This window comes from Orycteropus afer, unplaced genomic scaffold (genome assembly GCF_000298275.1).
Source record: "Orycteropus afer afer isolate SDZICR_OR568_19922 unplaced genomic scaffold, OryAfe1.0 scaffold00140, whole genome shotgun sequence".
Classification (NCBI taxonomy): domain Eukaryota; kingdom Metazoa; phylum Chordata; class Mammalia; order Tubulidentata; family Orycteropodidae; genus Orycteropus; species Orycteropus afer.
The window spans coordinates 7,906,537-7,924,079 of NW_006921727.1; the positions used below are offsets into that span (position 1 = coordinate 7,906,537).

At 37.1% G+C, this 17,543-nt stretch overlaps 1 protein-coding gene across 1 annotated transcript in view; it reads right to left on the reverse strand.

Moving 5' to 3' along the window:
* Positions 1-7,678, reverse strand: part of TINAG (tubulointerstitial nephritis antigen) — a 147,835-nt gene extending 140,157 nt beyond the window's left edge. The window contains exon 1 of the mRNA XM_007945625.2: positions 7,324-7,678. Within this exon, the coding sequence (XP_007943816.1) occupies positions 7,324-7,678 (355 nt within the window). The remainder of the gene's footprint in view (positions 1-7,323) is intronic.
* Positions 7,679-17,543: the final 9,865 nt, after the last annotated feature.

Genomic DNA, 17,543 nt, shown 5'->3' on the forward strand with positions numbered 1-17,543 from the left:
CAGGGTGCAGAAGATTATGAAGGGATGGACACTGGGAGGAGGTAACTATAGGGAGGAAGTGGGAGGGGAGCTGCTGCATTGTAAATTTTGGTAAATGACATGAGACAAAGTATATGTGAACTGCTGTATGAAAAGTGAATTTACTCTGTAAATCTTCACCCAAATCCTAATAAAAAAAAAATGATTAATTGCTTCTTTCTATAATGAATAGTATAAAAACCGTAGCTGGAATAAATTCTACCTACAATGTGACCTCAAATTAAAGTCTTAGCAAAGTTCCTGCTCTCAAGCAAAAATGAACACTGAAGAAGCAACAATTAGTTTTGTGAATGGGATGTGTGGCTCAGAAAAAGCTCAGTACATCTTAGCAAATCGCAAGTTATACTCTGATATTGAGAGTCCAAATAATATCAAATTGGATTAATAATTGTATCACAATGGTGACATCTGGATAGTTACTATGTTTTTAGACAACTCAAACTTTTAATTTTTTGCAGAGACTTGCTGATTATTCACAATGAACCTTCCCTATTTTTTTTTTTCATTTTTATTTCTTTAACAGAATCCCAATTTATTGCTAGACTCATTGCCACTCCGCTATAACAAAACAAAACAAACTTTAGTGCTCAGTCTTTCTTGCAGACTGGCATAGCCATGTGACTGTTCATGTGAATGGAGCAGAGCACAGTTCTCTACTCTAGAATGTACCTTAAAGGGAAGGGACTATATCTTCCTTTCCCAGTTCTGTTGACTGGAGCTCAGATATGATTTTTGGAACACTAGGATCTATACTATATTATGAATACAAAGGTCATATTGTGTTTTTGTTGTTGTTGTTGTTGTTATGTGCTGTGGAGTCATCTCCAACTCATAGTGACCCCTCCTTGGGTTTCCGAGGCAGTTTCACCATGGAAGTAGATTGTCCAACCTTCCTTCTAAGGAGTGGCTGGTGGGTTTGAACCACCAACCTTCTGGTTAGCAGTCAAGTGCTTTAGGTACTACGCCACCAGAGCTCCCCTACAAAGGTCATACTCTAGTAATTAATGGTGGAACAGAAAGTTAGAGCCTTTCTCAAATGACATACTAAATTCAGGCAAAATATGTTTCTGTGTTAAAAATGTGTATGTTAATTTGGGTAGTTGCAAAAAATAACTATTAACCATTTTAAAATAGTCAACTTCCCATTTGAGATTGTAGGTTTATATTACAGCCCATACTGAACTCACATGTGGCATTTAATTATTACTCATTTATATTGGTTTCTAATTATGCCATATACTTATGTCTGACCTACCTACCTAGACCAAAATTTCTGAAGGCCAGAGTTTCTAATACTCCTTTCTTATCATTTTCAATGTTCAGTTAATGATAAATATGTAACAAGTTTTAAATAATATTACTTACTATTGTTAAGGTGCCAACTCCAAAAGAATGTAAGAACTGTCTACTGAAACAATAAACAATAATACTTGGATATTTTACAAATATCTTTTTTAAAGTATTTTATGTATGAAAAAATCATGGCTTCTGGACTTATTGTATTCTTTACAACCATATAAATAAGAATTATTATATGATTTAACAAATATAGAGTTTAAAATAAAATCTAAATCCCTTAAATATTCAATTCAATGCAAATTTAAGCAATAGTAACTAAACTTGTCTCATTTTATGGCATTGTAATTAGTATATAATAAATAAATCCTCATGCTTACATGAACTTTTTGTGTAAAGATATATAGAAGTAACTATCCCATTAAGTAAAGTGGATGAAATAATTGATTAGTTAATAACTGAAAGGTACTTGAAAAAGTGTTTAGTAAGTATTCAATAAATCTTAGCTAATAGTAGGAAGAGTAGGAGGTGCAGTAAGCAGACAAAAAGTATACTATGGAGAGTATCACACAGAAGCCTGTTAATTCAGTATCTACTACATGAAAGATAGTGTAAGAAGTCAGTTGCCTTCAACTGCATCTTGTCACCATTAGTAACTACAGTTACAATAAAAATAAGCTCCCTAACGAATCCTGGGCATATCGTTCATTTTATCCTCATGGTATATAAATTCACCAATTATTTCATCAATCATACTAATTGAATAAAATAGTTTAGCCAAAAATATGCCTATAAAAATACTACAATTTTCAAACAAATCAGCTTTTTTCAAACACAATGTATATAGAGTAGTAGTTGCCCAGGCACGTCATGGACAGCTATGCAAGTTATACATTGAACAATAAATAGAAGTTGTACTCCCAGAGACCACAAAGCTATTAACCACTGGCAGGTAAAATAAATGAGAGGAGAGTTTTAAATCTTTTCTTTAGATTGTTTCACTTCATTTTTTGTTTGTTTGTTGTTTCTTAAAGTATTGGCAAGGTCATCTTTGTTAAACAGTAGTGAAGATAATAGGCATCCGTGTTTTGTTACTAATCTTAAAGGGAATACTTCTGAAATTTCTCCATTATGAACTCCTTCCTAACCTGGGCTCAACAATGTATGATGTTTATTTTGAGGTTTTGATATTGACATCTTTACTATGACAAAGAAGCTGCTTTTCATTTCTAATAAGAGAGTTTGAAACCATTGGCAGATAGAATATGAACTTTCAAAAAGTATTAGCATTTACCCACAACAATGACCAACTAGAAAATATAATTATATATATTTATACCAAAAACCAAATTCACTGCCATCAAGTTGGTTCCAACTCATTGAGACCCCTCCTTGGGTTTCCAAGGTGGTATCACTATGGAAGTAGATTGTCTGGTTAGCAGTCAAATGGCTTATGTATATACCATTCAAAAGAAAGCAAAAAGAATCCAGGAATTAGCAAATAGTATGCAAGACCACTATGGAATACATTGTAAATTCTAGCTAGGGATGTATTAAAAAATTAGAGTAAGTGAAGAAACATACAATACTCTTGGATGAGATGTTGCATTAGCATTCAATTCTCTTCAAATAAATCTATAACTTCTTTGTAATGCTATTCAAAACTGTAGCTGAAGTTTTGGAGGAACTAGATAAAGTTATTCAAAAATATTTATGGAAGATTGAATGTCTACATATAGCTTAGTCAACCTAGAAAAAGGAGAGCAGAGAAATAAATTGGCTGCACCAGATGTTAGGATATATTACATGGCTATGGATAAGAAAGTAAATTATGAGAGCAAAACCAAATCTTTAGCAAGGATAGGAAGGGATGCTCAAATTCAACAGTAATCAGAGATATGAAAATTAAAATGTCAATGAAAAATCATGTTTCACATATCAGATGAACTAAAGGTAGCATAGTGCCTAAAGCACTTAACTGCTATCCAGAAGGCTGGCGGTTCAAATCCACCAGCCACTCCTCAAAAGGAAGCTTGGGCAATCTACTTCCATAGTGATATTGCCTCAGAAACCCAAGGAGGGGTCGCTATGAGTTGGAGATGACTCCACAGCACATAACAACAACAACAAAAGGTTACACAACTGGATAATGCTGATTATTGTGTAGAGTAGAGGCCAACCTTATATACCACCAGTGGGATAAGAAACTAATGCAGATATTCCTGAGAGCCACCTGGCAGAATTTACATTAAATAAATGCATATGTTTGAACAAGCAATCTTAGTAAATGTGGTGTGAAGGGAAAAAAAACATGGAAAACTAGGCCTCAGTCAAAAGCCATAGACTAGATGTACATATAGAATCATAGGTAGAGCCTTAAAATATGTTACTTTTTATTAAAAAAAAAAAAAAGAAGAAGAAGCAATAAGATCTATAACATGGTTTGTGTAAATTAAATTTTTGAAAATGAAAATTTAGGCACATAGAATGAGACTACATATTTTTAAAGGATTCATACATATTTTTTAAAAGCCACAGTAACTATAGAGGAAGATGTTTATGGGGAATAAAGATAAAATAAAATTTAAAAAAGAGATAGATAGATGATACATAGAAATAAAGAACCACCCATAAATAAGAAAAATTAACCTCCATGGACCACTGATGATAGTATGCTAAGTAAAAGGTGATGAACATAACTCTCTGTGCCCACAGATAATATTTTCAACAAAATAATTTTATTTAATTTTCTAAAGAATATTGTCTATGTTGTCAAAAAAAAAGTCTTATCTTTAGACTGGAAGGAAGCCACTGTGAGACCTTTAACATATAAGCCTCTTCTGCTGTCCAAGATTTAATCCTTCCTTATCTCTTTTTCCTACCCACCTAATTGTTGATTCTGCATCATATAGTTTCTTATAGCTTCAGCTTGAGCATGTACTTTGTCTGCCAGAAATTCTCAGACATACTCCTCTCATCTTGCCATCTGGATAATGCCCAGTCATATTTTATGACTCGGCCCTAACCTGTTGGGTTCCATCATACGAGGTACCTTTGTAAAATTATCTTAAGTATCCTTCTCCTCTGTAAGTTCTTGAAGGGCAAAACTGTCTTAGGAAGTTTCTCCTTTCACCCCATCTAAATCTACAGGTTTTACGTTGTTCCCTCTGCTGCAATCCCAGTCAAAACTGCTATCTTTCCTCATCCTCCAATACTGTTCAAAATCTGCCTTGTAGATGAGAGCAGCCCTGAGAAAAGTTTACCACTGGTCTGCAAACAATTAAGTATAAATAGAGAGAACAGGTTTACAGAAACTTTCATAGTAATTTGACATCACACATCACCCGAACACATTTTTATTTTATAAAAGTAATTTTCATGAGAGATTGAAAATGTGAAAAGGTGGTCTTTCACCACAATAGCTGGAGAAGCACATTCTAGAGTACGGTAATCATCTACTTCTTTCCCCATTTCTACTTTTTCCTGTCATCAATCCTGTCTTCCAGCACAATCTTTAAATAATGCAAATCTAATTTCCTGTCAGAACCTGCTATCTAACTTGCAGAGCCCCGTGGAAAATAAAAATTTGGAGCCCGTCTCAGTTATCTAGTGTTGCTATAACAGAAATATCACAAGTAGGTTGCTTTAACAAATATAAATTTATTTTATCACAGTTTAAGAGTCTAGAGGTTCAGATTTAGAGTGCCGATTCCAGGGAAAATCTCTCTCTGTCTGGCCTAGGGGAAGGTCCTTGTTCCTTGGCTCTTTGGTAATTTCATGTGACCAGACGTCTATCTTCCCTCCTCTCTCCCTGTGCTTCCTCTCTTGCTTGTTTAATCTACTCTTTTATATCTCAAAAGACATTGACTTAAAACACATCCTATACTAATTCTGTGTCAATAAAATAACAAAGAAAATGCATTCCCAAATGGAATTGTAACCACAAGTGTAGGGGTTAGAATTTATAACACATATTTTGGGAGGACACAATTCAATCCATAGCAGAGCCCCTTGTTAAAAGATTATTTAGGATTTCAAAATGGCAAGAGCTTAGCATTAAACCGAGTATAGGGCTTTTCTGAGCATGGCTCCTGTAAAACTGCATGGATCACACATCCATGAAGGTCACTCACCCTGTTCCTACTTAGCATCTCCCAATGAATTCTCATAATTCAGAATAAAATCTGAAACTTTTAACATGGCTGACATGGCCTGACATAAACTCACTCCTAATCACCTCTCAGACCTCATCTTCTATCCCCCCCACCTCAATCCTGCCCTTGTTATTACTCTCTAGAAGCAGAGGCCTTCTTCCAGTTGTGAGACCATGCCAAGCTCCTCACTCACGGGTGTGCAGTACTTTTTTGTCAACTCTTCTCCAGCTCATTCCTTCTCCCTCCTAATGTCTCAGCTAATTTTACGTTGTATTTGAACGTTATATTTTATTGTACTTTTTCACAGTGGGAGCCCTGGTAGAGTAGTGCCTACTGCTAACCAGACTGCTGGCAGTCCAAACCCCACAGGCACTTCTGGGAAGGAAGTTGGGGAAATCTACCTCCGTAGTGATACTGCCTCGGAAACCCAAGGAGGGGTCGCTATGAGTGGGGTATGACTCCATGGCAGTGCGTTTCTTTTTTTTTTTTTTTTTCCTCACAGTATCCTAAATGTTTCCTTCAAGGCATGCATTACAATTTGCAATAATACAATGAAATTGTTAAATATATGAACCCCCTTTATTTTCCTGTAACTTTCATGAGGCAATTGTCTATTTTCTTCCCCCTTGCTGCCCAGCACCACACTCAGTGCCTGCTGCAGGGAGGTATTCAGTTAATAATCATTGATGAATGATTAATGTTTGTGGCTACTACATCATCTGGCACTTTGTAGGATGAAATAAATGTTTATTGAACTATTTATTGGTGAAGATAAAGACCCTGGATAAAAAGATAATTCTGTGGACATGTCTAACACAACATACATATATGTACATGCCATTTAGGCGATCTGATTTTGAAATAGAGATGCTGAATCCCTAGTTTATTTTAAGACAATTGTCTTCTAGATGTAATCCCTAGTCACCATTGTGCATTTAGAATAGTGTGACTAGAGCTGTGATTAAACCTGTATTTCTGCCCAGGAGATTTGAAGTGATGGGAGTTAGAGAAGTTCTGTTACTAGGGCAGACAAAGCTTCACAGGAGTGTAGCTGTAAGTTTTTATATTTCCAAAGGTTGGTTATATTCCTGGCTATAGCCATTTTCCTATAATTAGAAAAAGATAGCAAACACCATCATCCTCCACATAAATTATTTGTATTTTTCCACTCAAACTTTCACCTTTACAATTACTCTATATGAAGACCTCTTTTCTTTTTAATATTTTAAGGTGTTGCAGTCTGACATAGTAAAACAAAATGGAGCAAAAACACACACAGGAAGAACCCATTTGGTATTATTTAGGCAGACAGGGTGACTGATTTTATTTACTTATTTATTTTGCCCTGATTTTAATGGCACTGTTGTATCATAGTGTCTAATCATAGAGAGTCCATAAACTCCATGGAATAATAAGTACAATGTTTCATGAATCTGCAGATGCTCAGGTCTGTGACTTTTCTGAGATTCTGTAATAGATTACACTCAAAAAGTTCTTGTGAGCACTGATGTCAGTGCATCTTGCAAGGAAAGAAAGAGTTTTAAGTTATCCTTCAATTAAGTGACTGTTCAAAAGAGGTTCCCGACCAACACTCCCAAGAATCAGACCAGAACAGTTCTGAATGTACTGGTATGACACAGCTACCCTGTATCTAAGCCAAAACACTGTAACAATCCAAAGAAATTTATCTTGTCAATCACAACAGAAATGTATTCATTTCAAAAGAAAAAAGAAAAGGGGAAAAAGAAATGCAGTAACAGAAAATGAAAGAGAGAGTTTGTCAGATCTTGTTATTATTACTGAGATAATGCTTCTACACATTCTCAAAGCCTACCTTTTGGATACCAAGATTCTGTGTGAGGAGACCATTCTTCCTCTTCCCGGCAAAAGAACTTGTAATCAGGACAGCAATCAGAATTTTCCCTTTCACAGAATTTATCACAGTAACACAGTGCATTCGCCTCATAGAACTGAGTGACACAGCCATCATCTCTGTCTTTACAACAACCAAAATGTCTACAGTATTGCCCTTTGAAAATGGCTCTTTTGAATCGAGTACCTTCCAAAATGGTGAGATTCCTACTCAAATAATCTCCTGGGTTCACTTGTCTTTGAGATAAATACTGCTTCTCCATCCAAATTTCTGCAGTCAGGCAAGAAAGGATTAAGACCTTGTAGCCGATCCACATTCTCTAGAGGTCAGAGTCAGCTCCCACTTCCTGTCGTGTCTACTACTCTTGGGTTTAGGGGCTTCTCCTTGGAGCCTAAATTCTAATCATCAAGACACATCAGTTTGAACTCTGAAACTGATTCTTTACTTGAACCAAGTAAACCTCTTCTAGTTAAACATTAATCAAGGACTTCAGTGTTTGCCCAAGATAATGTAAGTGCCTGAAATAGACCATTGTCATTCCTCCAATGTTAAAAATTTGTATTTCATACAATGTAAAAATTTTCATCACTATAAAATTATTTACATAAATCTTAAATGTAGATGATACATTAAATATGGCTTTCCCTCTCCCACCAAAAACTGTATACTCTTAGATTAAAAACCTCCCTGGAATACATGTGGACCCCAGTTATGGTTGTAATAACCACTGGCAAGGTACAGGAAATTCAAAAGTCAAAAACGCAATTATTCATTCCACCTACTTGCATTGCAACTAAAATTCAGGTTCTCTTGAGGTTGCCTGCTAGGATCTGTCATATCAATAACAGTTGTTCTAAATCATGCCTAGTCACATACTGGGTTGATTTCCCATCTGCCCTCCATTTACCTACCAGAAGCATTTTGATCTCGAGGCTTAGTGGAGACTTATTCAGCTGGAAATTCTCTGAGAGTGACCTTAGTTCCTACTTGGCATCATTGTAGGAACCTGCAGTATTTGGAAAGCAATTCATAGTCAAAAAAAATCCAATACTCCTTGCTTAAGAGTTTACAGGGAGGAAGGGAATTGTGAAGGAAACTCAAAGGTCAACACATCTTTTGTGTTTCTGTACAGCTGTTCATTTACAGTGGTTTTCCCATAAGGTATTTATTCATTAACTACAAAAACTCTCTTAGGATTGGAGATAAGTAACAAGCAGATGATGATTCAGCAAGAGTGGCTGGGTGGCCCAGTGGAAAGGGCCGATCTTGGCAATCAGTAAACCTGGACTCTGGTCCTCAAGCTACAGCTTAGTTGGCTCTGTGACCTTAGTTAGGCTCACTGTTTACTTCTCTTCGGTCCTCAGTTATATTCCTGTAAAACAAGGGTCTTCCTCTCCAAAGCTAATTTATAATTGCAATTCTTCAAACTTGTTCCCTGTCTTTCTTCTATAAATTATTCAACTCACTCTTTCATCTTCATTTTATCAGTATCCTCTGGAACCTTCCTCTCAGGCTACAGATTAGTAGAGGTCTTTCTCTCTCTCTCTCTCAATTGTACATCATCTACATGTTATTCTCCATAATCTTTCTACGACTCCAGTCCAGTAACTCCTGCCTTCTCTTCTTTAACATTCACTGAGCACTAAACTATGCAAAATGCTGTCTACTTTCCTACCTCATGATAAACTACAGTCTGGAAGGTCATCAACAATCTGCTAACATTTGATTCTCATGGATCTTGCCATACTATATTGATACCATCTTTATCCTACATGAATCTTCCACAGCATTTAGAACTGTAGGTAACACTGGTTAAGAATTGACCAGCAGTATATCTTTGGGAAAATGGTTTAATATCTCTACAAGTCAATTTCATTATCTGCAAAATCTGGATAATATTTATTAGCACACAGGGCCATGAGAAATTTAAATGAGATAATAACACAAAGTACTTAGCATATTATGTTTGTTTAATGAATGTTAGTTATATTAATAAGTATACCTTCCAGTTAGGAATTCTTTCTTCCTTTGCCTTCTATGCTTTCATTTTCTCCTGCTTCTCTTTTCATTTTTCATAAGTCCCTCAATATCTGCTAACTCATCTACTTCCTTCCTTCCTTTCTCATTGATCATTTGAAATACACTTTCACCACCATCCTCAACCCTTCCCCTCCCTCATCCTCACACCTTATCAATGTCCACCATCCCCACCTCTCAACAAAGTCATTGTCAAGTTATATTGATTTTATATATATTTATAGAATCCATCCTTTCCCTCAGTTCCCTAATATTATTCTATGTCTCCTTTCATCTAATCTCCTAACTACTGTCTTCATATTCAACCTTACCTTTTAAATTAATTTTCTGCATTGCTGACATGAGAGCCATCTCAAATGGAAATCTGATCATGTAACTTTCTTATTTATTTATTAATTTTTTTTGAAATTGGGATGTGTTAAGACTGTGAACATAAATGTTAATAAGAGAAATGCAATCTCTCTCCTCATGGGATTATAGGGTAATGATGAAACCCACCAAGTGTTCACTCAGTTTTATATCTTTGAAACCTTTATGAAATGCCCAGAAAGAGTTGATTATTTCTTTTTTCTATTATTTCACAGTATCTTGAATCTACTTTTTTATTTTACTGCAGAGATCAATGTAACAGTTATTTTACATGAAACCCTTTAAATATTTAAAGACAACTACACTTCTCTTCTTGCCATTACTACTACATTTAGAGCCACACCACCCCACTACTTTATCTGTTTTCATATTATATGGTTTCTTACCTTGGAGTTTTACAAATGAGGTGCAGGAAGTTTGTAAGAAAATCCACTGGGGCTAAGAGGAAAATGTTATTTTAATTAAATTGTGTCATACAACTGAAAAATAAATTATGTTTCTATAAATTGATAAGTTGACATTGTATCCTCAATCAGTTTGTATATCATATGATCATATAGCTCTTATCTTGAGGCAAGAATGGGATTTCAAAGTGGGAATGGTTGACAATTATGCATTAATCCATTTGTTTATAGCACCCTGTTAAATGCCTGCAGTTTACTAGTGTCTGGTAAGTTACATACTGATTATGTTATTGAGTTCTAACTAAATAACCATCTATAAACTGACATAAGAAATCCCTAAAAAGAAACTTCACATTGAAGGTGGCATACTAGCCACAAATTGTACTCATAATATACTCATTAAGGAGGCCTGATGGTACAGTGGTTAAGTGGTTGGCTGCTAACCAAAAAGTTAGTGGTTCAAACTCACCAGCTCTTCAATAGGAGAAAGACATGACAGTCTGCCTCTGTAAAGATTACAGCCATGAAATCCTATAGGGTAGGATACTCAGTTCTCTAGCATCTCTACAAATCAGAGTTGACTGGATGTCAAGGGGTTTGTTTGTTATGTAATGTATTCATTTAACACAGTGCTTCTCAAATGGAGTGAGGAGATGATTTTGCTCTAAGGGGAAGTTTAGCAAAGTTTGAAGACAGCCTTTGATTGTCACAGCTGGCCAGGGAGTTATAGTGGATAGTGGGATATTGCTAGACATTCTGAAATGCATGACAATGAATTATCTAGTCCAAAATGTCATTAGTGCCATGGTACAGAAATACTGATTTAGACTAATTACAACATTTAAAAGAAAGCAAACAAACAAACAAAAACAATCTAAGAAGAAATCAGACAAAAATGATATTTTCATGCTTATTTGCAATTTAGATTTATATAAGTGTTCACCAAATGGACTTACACTAAGTTGTTGCTTTGCAATATCAGCTGATGACAGTAGCACACACATACTGGGAATACTCTCTCAAAAAATTGGGTACAATGCATGTATGACTAGAAAATTTAGACTATACCATGCCACACCCTTTGCTATTTTGACTTTTTGTTTGGACGAACCACGTTTTAGATGAAAGATAAGATACTGCAGTCCCTTGTCTAGTAATTATTGCCTAAGGCATTTGACTGCTAACCAGAAGGCTGGTGGTTCAAACCCACCAGCCACTCCTCAGAAGGAAGGTTGGGCAATCTACTTCCATAGTGATAATGCCTCGGAAACCCAAGGAGGGATCACTATGAGTCGTATCAGACCCGATGGCAGTGAGTTTGGTTTGATAATGCACAAGGAATAATGGAGAAGATTAGCACTCTCCATAGCTTTACCTTGGGAATAATGAAGTTAACAAAATAAACTTCCTGCTATGTGATCTTAGCTAGATGCTGTAAAAATGGACTGGTCACATGCCAGTGTTGGAGTGGTTGATACCAAGCTCAGTGCTCATTTCCTTAACTCATCCTGCCTTTCTGTGTAATTGTTCACCAGCACCTCTCAGCTGAAGCTCCTCCCCCCTTAGCCCATGACATGGATAATCTTTCTAGGTCTTTTTCCAACCCAAGCATTCCTGGGATGGGGGTAGTGTTCTAGGGAAAGACCATGGCTTATTTCAATAATTGGTTGTACATACAAAAAGCACCAAAGTTAAATTGAACTTTTCTGTGGAAATTTCCTGGTTAATGTAGATTTGATCTCTAATTATACATTGCTGAGAAAATTTTTAAAAAATAGAATAAAAACAGATCCATGAAATGGGAAAAAAGAGAATCTTGCAATAGCTGCCCAACTGACAATAGTTTAGGATGCTGGGCCCACATCCAGGCTTTTAGCAATTATGCCCTTCTAACCTATCATTACAATTGAACAGGTACTTAGAGTTCTACTTCGCTCTTAGTTTTTAACCTCTTTTTTTTTTTTGCAATAACATTTTCAACATCTTTTTCCATTTTCTATTTACCAACCTAGAACTTTATGGTCTGGAGATTTATGCATTGTACATTTGCAGATTAAGACACCCTGGAGAGACATATTTGGTCTAGACCATCAGGCACCAAAGAAAACTCTAATGGGCCAAGACAATGCAGTCTGGAAAAACAGGGGAGAGAAGGCTTGATGAAGGCTTCCTTTCACCTCCCACTCTTGTTGGACGGCCTCCCACAGAGGTTAGTGCAAATCTTTGCTTTGGTGAGGACCTGAGAGGAAACATTCAAACCTCATAACGTCAGGGTCCAGAAACCAAAATAAGAAAGGAAAATACCTGGTGGCAAAAAGAATAACAGAAAACTATAACAAAGAAAAGTTAATAGAAAAAATATATATTAATAGAGGAAAACATTGTGCATGTGAGTAAGAAGAAAGTTTTCTTTTAGGACCTAAGTTCTAGTTTCAAAATATTTAAGCAGTAAACAATATGAAAGGCAAAAAAGTTGCCTCTGGAGCTAGTACAAGCTTTTAATTAGTGCATTATTTCACAAGAAGCGCATGACAATAAGAAATAGCGCTGCCATCTCAATCTCTCAGCTTGATTCTAGCAACATGCTGCTTTGAGAAAAGGCAGTTTTACTCGAAAAACATATGTTGGATTCCAAATGTATTCTAGACACTTGCTATATGCTGGAAATACACAGATAAATAAAATCTAAATCCCATCCTTAAAGACCATTATAGCTAGGGATGTCATCTTATAAAGAAACCATTGTAATGAGTTTTGATAAGAGTTATTACAACATGTGTAGGGTTTAACAAGGGCACAAAGAAAGGAGTGGTCAATCTTTGCTAGTGGGTATTGAAATTGTTTTCCAGGAAAAAAAAAATTGCTGAGGAAATGGTGTTTTCATTGAGTCTTAAAGAGTAGGTAGTATATTTACAATGAAAAGTAGGCATAGTTTCCAAACTGAGAAACAGTATGTAGGACACAGCTTATATGAAGAACTGATCAACCCACCAAACCCACCATCCTTGAGTCAATGCTGACTCATAGCAACCCCACATGACAGAGTAAAACTGCCCTATAGTATTTCCAAAGCTGTGAATCTTCACAGAAGCAGACTGCCACATCTTTCTCCCACAGAGCTGCTGGTGGGTTTGAACTGCCAACCTATTAGCAGCTGAGTGATTTAACCACTGTGCCACAGGGTTCCTTTGAGGATGTTGTGACAAGGACATAATAATACTTAAAACTGTAGACTTTAAAACCAATTATTTCTTCTTTGAGTAACAGTGTACGCTTTCTCTTGGGAAATCTGTTTGTCTTGCATTCCATATACTCCTGGTGAAACTGTTTTGGTTACTTCGTGCTGCTCTAACAGAAAATACCACAGGTGGATGGCTTTAACAAATAGAAGTTTATTCTCTTATAGTTTTTGAGGCTAGAAGTCCGAGTTCAAAGTGCCAGGCTCTAGGGGCTGAGTGAAAGCCACTCGACCTTGGGCTTCAACTCTATCTCTTGTTCCCAGCCCACTGAAGCTGGAAGCTTTCTTCACTCAGGCAGCTGCTGGCTGCTGAGACTGACAAACCCAATGTTGACAAGTAAAAAGGCACAGTCCCATATTACCAAACCATATGGTAGGTCATTGATACAAGTACATCACGAGTCCCCAGATCAGCAGACAACATGGCAGGCTGCTGAATGACTCAGCCACGTGCAGAATTTAAGCATGTCAAAAGCTACAGACCATCCTCAAGACTTCTTCTTACACATGTACTGAAAACATTCCTAAAGCAGCTACTCAGCTGCTCAAGGCAGATCCCACCATGGAGTTGATTGCCAGTCTCATCATGGGGAATAACTACAACCAGCTCCCAGCCTCTCAAAACCAGGCCCAGACAAGTTGACACATAACCATAACTGCCACACTTCACCTTCATCACTTAACAAAGGTATGACATGACACAAGCTAAGTCATTCACTGTCTCCTTGAAAATTTAAATATTGAGTGACTGCTGTAGAGAGCAGGCAGAGGCAGATACCAACATCCCCCAACAACTGTCTGTGAGTTACTGATCAAGATTCCTATTCATTCTATTCTTCCCTCGTTTTTGTGTCTGTCAATATCCTTCAAAAAAAAAAAAAAAAAAAAAAATTCCACTGTCTTAAATTAACCTAAGTCAGTGTGGTAGTTCAGTTTGTGTGTCAACTTGGCTGGGCCTGGTTGAGTGGCTGGGCAGCTGGATGTAGTATTCCCCATGAGGAGACTGGTAATTAACTCCATGGTGGAATCTACTATGAGCAGCTGAGCGGCTGCCTTAGGGAATGTGGTCTGCTTCCTGTACATAAGCAGAAGCCTTGGGGAACGGTCTCTAGCTTATGGCACCTTGAACTCTACATGTAGCAGTGTTGTTGTTCAGCAGCCTTCCATGCTCTACCAACCTTGGGACTTATAATGGACTTGAATTAATGGCCTGCCATGTGATTTGGGGGGAGCTCTGGTGACATGGTGCCTAAAGCATTTGATTGCTAACCGGATGGCTGGTGGTTCAAACTCACCAGCCACTGCTTGGAAGGAAGGTTGGGCAATCTACTTCCATAGTGATACCTCCTCAGAAACCCAAGGAGGGATCACTATGAGTTGGATCCAACACCATGGCAATGGTTGTGTGGCATTTGTGTGATTTGGTTATATCGGGACTGTGCCTTTTAACTGTCAACCTTGGACTTAGCAGCCTCAGCAGCCAGTAGTTAAGTAAAGAAAAGCCTCTAGCTTCAGTGGGCCGAGAGCTGGAGGCAGAGCTGAAGCCCAAGGCTAAGGGGCTTTCACCCAGCCCCTAGAGCCTGGCACTTTGAACCCAGACTTAAAGCCTCCAAATTGTAAGAATAAACTCCTGTTTATTAAGGCCACCCCATTTGTGGCATATTCTTGTCAGAGCATCACTAAGTAACCAAAACAGTCAGTATCTGTTGTTTGTAACAAAAAGTAAAAAATAAATAATGTTTAAAATAGAATGTCATTCCATATTCATAAACAAGACAATGGTACTTTTTTTTTTTTTTTTGATGGATCCTTATGTTAGCAGAGTAGAGGATAAAGGGGGGATTAGAAGCTAGGAGATCAGATACCATTCTATTACAATAATCAAGACAAAAGATTGTGAGAACTTACTCTTGAGAAATAGTTTTGAGATAGAAGTGTATAAGATAGATATTAAACCCACTGCCATCGAGTTGATTCTGACTCAAAGTGTTACCCTATAGGACAGAGTAGAACTGCCCCATAGGTTTTCTAAGGCTTGTAAGTTTGAACCGTGGACCTTTTGGTTAGCAGCCTAATGCTTAGTCACTGCACCCCCAGGATCTTTTAGAGAGATTAAGAAGATTGTATTTATTAAATGTCTAATTGAATGTGGTTTTCAATGCCTAAATTTTTCAGAAGTGTATGGTCATCCTTCTTCCCACTTCTTGCTTAAAGTGAAGATGACTTGAAGCACTTACTGATGAAGATCAAAGAGTATAGTCTTTACTATGGAGAACGCCTCAACATAAAGAAAACAAAAATCCTCACAACTAGAACATCAAGCAACATCACAATAAATGGAGAAAAGATTGAAGTTGTCAAGGATTTCATCTTACTTGTATCCACAATCAACACTCAAGGAAGGAGCAGTCAAGAAATCAGATATCATGTTACACTGGGCAAATCTCCTGCAAAAGATTGCCTTAAAATATTAAAGATCAATGATGTCACTTTGAAGACTAATGTATGCCTAACCCAAGCCATGGTATTTTCAATAGCCTTATATATATATATGAAAAATAGACAATGAATAAGGAAGACTAAAGAAGAGTTGAAGCTTTTTATGGTATTGACAAAGAATACTGAAAATACCATGGACTGTCAGAAAAAGGAACAAATCCACCTTGGAAGAAGTGCAGCTGGAATGCTCCTTAGAAGCAAAAATGGCCAGACTTCACCTCACGTATGAATGGTTATGTTGTCAGAAGGGACCACTCCCTGGAGAAAGATATGCTTGATAAAGTAGAAGATGAGCAAAGAAAGGGGAGACCCTCAGCAAAATGGATTGGCACAATGGCTGCAATAATGGGATCAAACATAGCAAAAATTGTGGAGATGGTACAGGACCAGGCAGTGTTTCGTTCTGTTGTACATAGGGTCACTCACTATGAGTTGGAGCTGACTCAATGGTACAATAAAAACAATTGGATGTGGTGGTAAAAAAATAGGGGTTGCCTAAGGTTAGTTCCAGATTTCTCAGGTGATAATAGCATAGCACAAGGAGAAGCAGATGAGGGCAGAGAGAAGCTCAATTTGGAACTTACCAAGTTTGATTTTCTAGTGAGTTAACCAGATGGAATTCTTTGGTGGTGCACAGTTAAGCCCTCAACTACTAGCCAAAATGTTGGTAGTTTGAACCCACTCAGAGGTACCTAGAAGACAGGCCTGATGAGGTGCTTCTGAAAGGACACAGCATTGCAAATCTTATGGAGCAGTTCTACCTTGTATACATGGAGTCATCATGAGTCAGAATCAACTCAACAGCAATTAACAATAATAATAAATCCAGATGGAGCTGTTTAATAAGAAACTGTCTTCCATCTTTGTTAGAGATATAGATTTGGAAGCCATCAACCTATACGTGATGGCAAAATCCATGAAATCAAATGACATCACCCATCATTAACCAAGGCTGAAATATGACCCATAAGAGAATTGAACAATCTACTTCCATAGTGATACTGCCTAGGAAACCCAAGGAGGGGGCACCATGAGTCAGATCTGACCCCAAAGCAGTAAGTTTGCTTTGGTTTTGTTTGTTTGTTTGTTTGTTTTCTTTTTAATGTGTTTGTAGAAGTCTTCTGAAAAGAATATTGTTTTAGTACTTCATGAACCATACCAGAAGATTTTTAAAATTTTTCACATAAACTACATGAATTCTAAATTTCTGTTACACCTTATTAATTATGAGATACATAATTGCATATGAGAATGATCCTCAGTTTTTGAGTCAAAGATCAGATTGAAGTTCTTCATTGGGTGTGATGAACATCGGTCAAGTTAGTTATCTTCTTATAAGCTTCCAAACCAAACCCAACTGCCATTGAGTCAGATCTGACTCATAGTGACCCCCTCCTTGGTTTTCCCATATCACTACAGAAGTAGATTGCCCAATCTTCCTTCTGAAGAGTAGTTGATGTGTTTGAACTGACAGACTTCTGGTTAGCAATCAAATACCTTAGGCACTACACAACCAGAGCTCCTTCTTATAAACTTGTTGTTGCCATCGAGTCAGACCTGACTCATAATGACCCCTCCTTGGGTTTCCGAGGTAGTATCACTACAGAAGTAGATTGCCCAACCTTCCTTCCTAG